This window comes from Polypterus senegalus, chromosome 16 (genome assembly GCF_016835505.1).
Source record: "Polypterus senegalus isolate Bchr_013 chromosome 16, ASM1683550v1, whole genome shotgun sequence".
Lineage (NCBI taxonomy): Eukaryota > Metazoa > Chordata > Cladistia > Polypteriformes > Polypteridae > Polypterus > Polypterus senegalus.
In genome coordinates, this window is record NC_053169.1 from 37,228,082 (window position 1) to 37,237,500 (window position 9,419).

Sequence of the window (9,419 nt, forward strand, 5' to 3'; positions counted from 1 at the left end):
TTTGATTCTGGTGATTACACATGTAATTATTACTGCATTATACCTACCAGCCATCTACCATTATTCGATGGATGGTAAAAAGAGGTAATGCTGTTAAACAAGCCACTCAGCTTTCTTTGTGCTTGCTTGCTAGGTCCTCCCTAGAAAAGAAAAAAAATTATAAGCATGCAATGACTCTAGAACATGCATAGTCACTTATTTCCTTGAATTCAAATGGGTCCATAAATCATGCGCTACAAACCTTTCTGGGCTTTAATTTGTCCGTCTCCACAGTGACTCTGAAACAATATCTTTTCTTATATGCTCATATAAAACTTTGTTTAAATTAATGTAGTACTATAATTCCTACACTTGGTGTCAGAGTATCCCTGTAGCTACTAACTATAATAACCAATGCACTGCTCAGTATCTAGTTTCAGGCTGTAATTAAATTGTATGCTTTTTTGTAACTTACTTACAGTATTGTAAATTGTAAAGGCTACTACAGATATAGTTTAAATTTACTGCAGATTTTTTTTTTATTTTGTTTGTTATATAATAGGTTTCAATATCATTCTACTGTTAACATTTTACTTCTGTGACATCACATGTTGCAATTCAATGATTTACAGCAATTTTTTCTTTAAGATATTATTCTAACTTGTTTCAAAGAAAAAAAATCTGTAAGAGTATACAAAATCCAACTGATGTATAGACAAACTCATTGCCTTTTCTGAAAGACAAAGTAATAAAAAAATAAAATGTGATTCAATAATTTAACTTAAAATTATTTACAAACTGACTTTCATAAAATTAATACCTCCTATCTGGGTTTGGCTTACATTTCTTTCAATTAAAAATATTAAATAATAAAAGCAAACAATTTTATAAAAGAGTATTTGTTTATATCTGCATTACATTATTTGATACATAGTATATGATAAGGGTTGCACACGTTAATGGTATTTCTGCAATTAAGTGAGATCAGTACAGCTAGGTTCACATTTGAGGTTCCTGACAATTCTTCAGCAACAGCATATTGCCCTGTTCATATCACTATTGAGGATCACAGTGTGGTTTAAAATGATATGACATGCTGCATATTTCTGTGCATTGGTACACGGAAGGAGCCCATATATAAAATGGTAGCCAGACACATCCGAATAACACATGAAAGACATATAAATACATTTGTGTTAAACCATCACATGCACTGATTCAGGCAAAAAATACAATTCTCAGAATATGCATAGGTGTGACTCTAACCTTATATTATTATTTCATAAAATGCTTTGTGCAATTTGGACAACTCTGACATTCAAATAAAGTGTAAGATGTAAAAAAAAAAAACATTGCTAAATGTATTTCAAATTCTGTTTTATCATCTTTAGGATAATTTGTTTCCAGAAAAAATCACCTTTAAGCATGTTTTCAAACTACTGCATGCATATTAATAAAAACAGACTAGAATGAAAGAAGTATACAAACCAGCATTGAGGAGATCCATATTACTACATGGCCTATATCATAGGCATTGGTTAAATATCTTGGAACTAAAACTTGGCTGCTTCCAACAGGAAGATTCAGGCTTCTGAGTATTCTGGTAAATATCTGGTTTGAAGGATGGGAACAAAAATAAAATTTCAGGAAAAACACACTTCTATATTCTTCCTTGCTCTTAAAATTTAACTACCAACAAAGCCATATTCTTGAGAACAGTGAAAGGAATAAAAACATTTTTTGAAAATTAAACAACTGTTACTTTACAGGTAATATCATAAATGTGCAAGATGGAATACTTGTGTGTACCAATTTCAAATTATTTAGTTGTGTGAAATACTTAAAACACTCTGTTGCATCTCAATGTTTACATCATTTCAAACTTCATTTCCTTGAGCATGGGAAAGGTGATATACAAATAAAGTTATTATGCTTATTAATCTTAGAAAACACATCTTCACGTTGTACGGTGGACTAAATTATAATAAGAAAAGACATGCAATATCTTTTGTTCATGTACAATGTTTTAATAAAACATAAGGTACAGGATCTTATCAAATGCTACATTTGAAGACAAAAATATGGTACTTTTCTATTATCGTGGCTCAAATTGGTGGGGCCGCCGCCCCAGTTACTTAATTTTTGGATTTTAAATTATTAGATTGGCCTACACCAACCACAAATACTAACGTTAAAGTTAGTGGGGGTGGAGCATAGTTACCTATAGATCCCTAATGTTAATGTATCCTTTGAGTTCCTAATCTTAAAAACGATAATATGATTTGCGTCACGATAATGGAAAAGTACCAAAAATACAAATTAAAAAGGTACTTTCTCCATAACAGAAAACAGACTAGGTGGGAACAATTGCTAGTGGAAATTGGTGGGAGTAGTGTCCGTTTGCCGACTAATTCATAATCTTAATAAGCATCTATCCAGGGTCCAGGGTTGCAGGGTCTGGAGCTCATTCCAGCAATAATGAATACAAAGCAGGAAGCAATATTTGAAAGTCTTTAAGTAAACATAAATTATGTTAAAAACATATTATTGCATTTTAATGTTAGAAACGTATTACTTACTTTTGGAATATATGGATCCCAGTCTATGTATCCTATAGTATCACTGGCCAACCGTGCAAAAAGGTTAACCAAATTCTAAAGGAAAATAAGGAATAAGCATATACTAAGTTAGCATTTGTATATTAATTATTTAATGCAGCCCGTAAACACCTTTAAATATAAACTGTTTAAAGAAATACTATGCTTTTTTAAAGGCTTTATGAAAATCAGAAAAGATAAAAAAATGATCTACTCTGCTAAATACATAAACACACTGTGTCCATATGTACAAAATAACAGAATTATCATGAACCACATCACATAAAAATAGTGAATTTTAGTGAATTAATGTCTTAGACATGGTTATTTCAAAAATCTCAATTATGATACGAAGTTTACAAATGTAGCCAGATGATAATGAAATTACTGCTATTCAGGAAGATAGATTGACAGATAGACAGATAGATAGATAGATACTTTAGATCACAATATTTTACAAAAAGCAGATCAATGGCAAATGAAATTAAATTTTAAAAAGAAGGGATAGAATGCATGTGAGACAAACAATTTCAGATTTTCATATAAAATTAAAGGAACAGAATTCATACCTGTCATTACATTAACTAAGTAGACTATTAGAGATGGGGATAAAATTTTATTTTTCCTGTGTTCTCTTCTTACACAAGCAGTCACACAACTAGAAGATTTTCACTTAACTTCACTTATGCTATCATAATCATTCAGCCTAAAGTTAGTAATTACAAAGTAATTAGAAAGTACAGTGAAATTACTACTTGTGTGTCCAACCAACATGCAACACATTATTCACAAGACTGGCTTTCCCAATCTCAGATGTGAAATCTGTATTAGAACTTTCAAAATAAATATTTTATGCATTTTCCTTCTTGACTTATGTTTATGCTAAATTTGTTACACAAATTAATACAATACAACTTTGTAGCAGAATTTGAATAAAACAGAATTCATACTATACAAAGGTTGAATTTAACAAATTGTTTCAAGAAAAACAGTCTGTTAAGCTCAAGAACATTTAATACATGATAAAGAATGGAAATAATCTAAGCACAATTTACTAGCTGACCTAATGGTAAGAACTAGCTTAGGTTTAGGGAATATGGCATTAAACGCAACATGTCATTTGACAAGTCATAGCCAACAAATAGGAGTTACATTTTTTCTTGCTCATGCACAAAAATAACCCAAAATTGGATGTTTTATTGTTTTTCCTATTATGTTTGTATTAATGGATAATTGTATCTAGGTAGTAAGGATGGTCCAATCAGTTTTTTAAGGCTGATACAGATTACTGATTCCATTTTTTCCCCCATTTATCCCATAAAACAAACGTTTTACACTAAGCTTCTGGATTACCAGATACACAGAAGCCTTATGTCCTATATTAAAGTGTACAGTGATCCCTCGCTATATCGCGCTTCGACTTTCGCGGCTTCACTCCATCGCGGATTTTAAATGTAAGGATATCTAAATATATATCACAGATTTTTTTGCTGGTTCACGGATTTCTGCGAACAATGGGTCTTTTAATTTATGCTACATGCTTCCTCAGTTGGTTTGCCCAGTTGATTTCATACAAGGGACGCTATTGGCAGATGGCTGAGAAGCTACCCAATCAGAGCACGTATTACATATTAAATAAAACTCCTCAATGATATACAATTTGCTTCCCGCGCGGTGTTTGATTGTTTGCTTTTCTCTGTCTCTCTCACTCTCTCTGACATTCTTTGTGCCTTACGGAGGGGGTGTGAGCAGAGGGGCTGTTTGTACAGAGGCTAAGGACGCTAATCTAAAAAAATGCCGCTTTATCGCGGTGCTTCAGCATACTTAAAAGCCCGAAAGCACGTATTGATTTTTTGATTGTTTGCTCTTCTCTCTCTCTCTCCCTCTCTCCTGAGACGCATTCTTTGAAGAGGAAGATAAGTTTGCAGTCTTTAAATTGTGGGAAAGAACTGTCATCTCTGTCTTGTCATGGAGCACAGTTTAAACTTTTGACTAAAGGGTGTTATTTCATGTCTAGAGGGCTCTAATAATGTTAACAGTGTTGGATAGTTTATAAGGGCTTAAATATATAAAAATAACCATACAAACATATGGTTTCTACTTCGCAGATTTTCATCTATCACGAGGAGTTCTGGAACGCAACCCCCATGATTGAGGAGGGATTACTATATTTTTATAATTAAACTATAGACCACAGGTTTTAACTGTTCATTTTTTTTATTAACAAAATGAAACTCTGTAGGCTTATTGTTCAGTAAACATAACAATGCAAAAATAAAATTTTCTTAAATATGTACAAGAATATATATCCATAATACATTTGGCATAAAAGAAAATAATGTATAATACATATACACATATATATACATATATACAACTTTATACATATATATATACACATATACTGTATATATATACTCAGCAAAAAAAGAAACGTCCCTTTTTCAGGACTGTGTATTTCAACAATAATGTTTTAAAATTAAAATAACTTTACAGATCTTAATTGTAAAGGGTTTAAACAATGTTTTCCATGCATGTTCAATTAACCATGATCAATTAATTAACATGCACCTGTGGAATGGTCGTTAAGACCTTAACAGCTTACAGAAAGTAGGAATTTAAGGTCACAGTTCTAAAAATGCAGGACACTAAAGAGACTTGTCTACCAACTGTGAAAAACACCCAAAGAAAGATGCCCAGGGTCCCTGCTCATCTGTGTGAACGTGCATTAGGCATGCTGCAGGGAGGCATGAGGACTGCTGATGTGGCTAGGGCAATAAATTGCCATGTCCGCACTGTGAGGCGCCTAAGACAGCTACAGGGAGACAGGAAGGACAGCTGATCATCCTCGCAGTGGAAGACCACGTGTAACAACACCTGCACAGGATTGGTACATCCGAATATCACACCTGCATGACAGGTACAGGATGGCCACAACAACTGCCCGAGTCACACCAGGAACACACAATCCCTCCATCAGTGCTCAGACTGTCCGCAATAGGCTGAGAGAGGCTGGATTGAGGGCTTGTAGGCCTGTTGTAAGGCAGGTCCTTACCAGACATTACCAGCAACAACGCCGCCTATGGGCACAAACCCACCTTTGCTGGACCAGACAGGAGTGGCAAAAAGTGCTCTTCACTGATGAGTCACGGTTTTGTCTCGCATGGGGTGATGGACGGATTCGTGTTTATCGTCGAAGGAATTGAGCACATCTGGGACCTGTTGGATCACAGGGTGAGGGCTAGGGCCATTCCCCCCAGAAATGTCCAGGAACTTGCAGGTGCCTTGGTGGAAGAGTTGGGTAACATCTCATAGCAAGAACTGACAAATCTGGTCCAGTCCATGAGGAGGAGATGCACTGCAGTACTTCAAGCAGCTGGTGACCACACCAGATACTGACTGGTACTTTTGATTTTGAGCCTCCCTTCATTCAGGGACACATTGTGAAACAATTTTAGTTTATGTCTTATGGTGTTGACTCTTTTAGTGTTCATACAAATATTTACACATTAAGTTTACTGAAAGTAAAAAAAGTCAGAGGACGTTTCTTTTTTTGCTGAGTATATATATATATATATATACATATATACATACATACATACATATATACAGTAATCCCTCGCATTTCGACTTTCGCGGCTTCACTCTATCGCGGATTTTAAATGTAAGCATATCTAAATATATATCATGGATTTTTCACTGGTTCATGGATTTCTGCGGACAATGGGTGTTCTAATTTATGGTACATGCCTCAGTTTGTTTGCCCAGTTGATTTCATACAAGGGACGCTATTGGCGGATGGCTTAGATGCTACCCAATCAGAGCATGTATTACATATTAACTAAAACTCCTCAACGGAGGGGGTGTGAGCACAGAGGCTGTCTGCCAAGAGGATACGGAGGCTCCTCTACAAAATGCAGCTTTGGTATACTTAAAAGCACGTATTGATTTTTTGATTGTTTGCTTTTATCTCGCTCTCTCTCTCTCTCTGACATTCTCTGCTCCTGATGGCGCTCCTTTGAAGAAAAGATATGTTTGCATTCTTTTAATTGTGGGAAAGAACTGTCATCTCTGTCTTGTCATGGAGCACAGTTTAAACTTTTGACTATAGGGTGTTATTTCATGTCTATAGGGCTCTAATAATATTAACAGTGTGGGAGAGTTTATAAGGGCTTAAAATATATAAAAATAACCATACAAACATATGGTTTCTACTTCGCGGATTTTCATCTATCGCGGGGGGTTCTGGAACACAACCCCCGCGATCCAGGAGGGATTACTGTATACATACATACATACATATATATTGTGACGGACAGCGGGTCCCATGCCCGGCCGGGACGCCTCTGATGCATACGCCCCGGGGGAGCCATCATGGACTTTGCAATACCTCCCCCGGGGCGCTTGGGGCAGTCTCCTGGCACTGGATTCCTCCTCAATCTCCCCGTGGCTCCATGGGACATGGAGTCCACCACAGCAGCCCGGTTGGGAGATGGGGTGGCCGCTAGGGTGCTGCAGAGATCCAGCCACCACACTGGGCGGTTTATCAGCCCCACCCGGAGGTGCAATTAAGACCAGCTGGTCAGGCACCTGGATCACTTCCGGGTGGGGCATAAAAGGGCCTGCCTCCCAGCAATCGAAGCCAGAATCGGGAGGAAGAGGGCGAGGTTGCCTGGGAGGAGTGGTGGAGCAGGAAAGTGTGGGTTTGTGTTTGGCTTCTTTGTGTTTGTGCTTTGGACTGTGTTTGGGCTGTGTGGCACGGGAAGGCGTGTCACACAGCTGAAGAAAATAAATATTTGTGAGTGTGAACACGTGCCTCTGCCTATTCTATGCGGGTCGGGCGCTATAAAGCGCCTTGTTTACACTGGCGTAGCCGACAGGATCCCGCCCGTCCATTTGGTCGGAACCGCGCGTTTTACTCTTGCTGACCCGGCATAGCGGCGCAACAGCGCGGGGCACGGTTCTCGGCTCAGCGGCGTCGGAGAGCGCGCTCCCGACGCAGCTACAGGCAAGCAGTCGGGCAGGACTGCACAGCACAGCGCACTGAAGCGCGCACACGCGGCAGGGGCCGCAAGCAGGCACGCGCAAGCCAGCGGGGACTACCCAACCGAAGCCGCCGAGGAGCTGCTGCAGGCGCCTTTTGTCATGGGGAAGAAGAAAGCCGGGCGGACACAGAGGCCAACTGGCAGACGCGCCACGCTAGTCCGCCGCCGCGGGTTGCAACGGAGGTAGGTGGCGAGTTGCGGGTATGTTTTTTCCGCCTGCGGGTCATCCTACCTCCTGGGCGCCGAGGGGCGAAGCACCCGGTGCGGGCAGGGGCAGTGTCCATGGCATGGCAGCGGAGCCAGCTCGGGGGTGGCGAGGCGGAGCTGTGTCTTCCTCGGCTGGAGCCAGCGGCTGGCGGAGGAGAGCCCGGACGAGCTTCCCAGCGCGGCGCCCCTGCAAGTGGGGCAGGAGCGGCTCCGCGAAACAGGTAAGCGGGGGCGTGTGTCAATCACCCGCCGAGGAGGATCGGCAGGCGGGGATGACGGACGCCCTTCCCTCTCCTCCAGACTACCGAAGGGGCCTGTGGGGATCCACAGGGTCTTCTTGGCTTGGTCGGCGGAGGGCTTACACGGAGAGCCCAAATCCACCGCCCGGCCGCCACTATTAATGTTTCTTGGGCTGTAGGGGAGGTGAAGTCCGTTGTCCTCGCTCTACAGTCCCTTTTACAAGTTTTTCAGGTCCTGTCGGAGGCGAAGGAGGGGCTGGAGAAGAAGCTCGGTATCCCGTGCGGGCCCTAGCTGAATGGCTTCGCGGACGGCGGGTGGCCAGCCTCCCACCGGCAGGACAGAGCGTGCAGGTAAGTGAAGCCGGCACCGCAGAGAGGGGGGGACGCGACGGCAGCAGTGTTGCTTAGTACTGCCTGTCAGGCGGACCCGCCCACCACACGAGGCTGCTGTGATGACTGACAGCAAGGCGGACGGCGTGGGGAGGCAGCCGGTGGAAACCGGCTGCCAAACAACCCCGCCCCGACCGCTAGCGCCAGTCTTGCGGCAGTCCAAAGGGACGCAGGCGGTGCGGGGTCCCTCCTTTTCTCATAGGGGGACTCAGACCGCCAGTGCGACCCAAAGGAAAAGGGGAACGGAAGAGGAAACCGAAACCCGTACATAGAGCAGTGTATGCCTGGCGGCTTGGAGCGAAGGAGGGCTGCACTGCAGAGGGCGGAACCGTCACAAGCCCTCCTCGGAGGCGAAGGGCAGATGTTCCCTGCCTGCTTCCGCATGCAGAGGGGCCGTACTGGAGGGAGTCGGCGGTGTTATGACTGTGGCCGCGGTGGCCATGTCTGGCGGGCTTGTCCCGAGGGACATCGGGGCAACGCCCCAGACCTGTTTATTCTGTTTTTACAGGGCGCAGCCGCGGAACCAGGAATGCCGACTCCCCATCCTGGAGAAGACCGGCCCTCGCGGGGCAGGCCGATGAGCCCCACAAGCCTCATCTGAGGGAGGGGCCATGTGACGGACAGCCGGGTCCCATGCCCGGCCGGGACGCCTCTGATGCATACGTCCCGGGGGAGCCATCATGGACTTTGCAATACCTCCCCCGGGGCGCTTGGGGGCAGTCTCCCTGGCACTGGATTCCTCCTCAATCTCCCCGTGGCTCCATGGGACATGGAGTCCACCACAGCAGCCCGGTTGGGAGATGGGGTGGCGCTAGGGGTGCTGCAGAGATCCAGCCACCACACTGGGCGGTTTATCACCCCCACCGGAGGTGCAATTAAGACCAGCTGGTCAGGCACCTGGATCACTTCCGGGTGGGGCATAAAAGGGCCTGCCTCCCAGCAATCGAGGCCAGAATCGGGAG

At 42.7% G+C, this 9,419-nt stretch overlaps 1 protein-coding gene across 2 annotated transcripts in view; it reads right to left on the bottom strand.

Moving 5' to 3' along the window:
- psme4a (proteasome activator subunit 4a) overlaps positions 1-9,419 on the bottom strand; it is a 173,720-nt gene that overhangs the window by 94,377 nt on the left and 69,924 nt on the right. For both annotated transcript variants that reach the window (XM_039739140.1, XM_039739139.1), the window contains 3 exons: positions 2,559-2,633; positions 1,468-1,590; positions 48-140 (listed from right to left, as the gene is read on the bottom strand). In XM_039739140.1, coding sequence (XP_039595074.1) covers positions 48-140; positions 1,468-1,590; positions 2,559-2,633 — 291 coding nt within the window. The remainder of the gene's footprint in view (positions 1-47; positions 141-1,467; positions 1,591-2,558; positions 2,634-9,419) is intronic.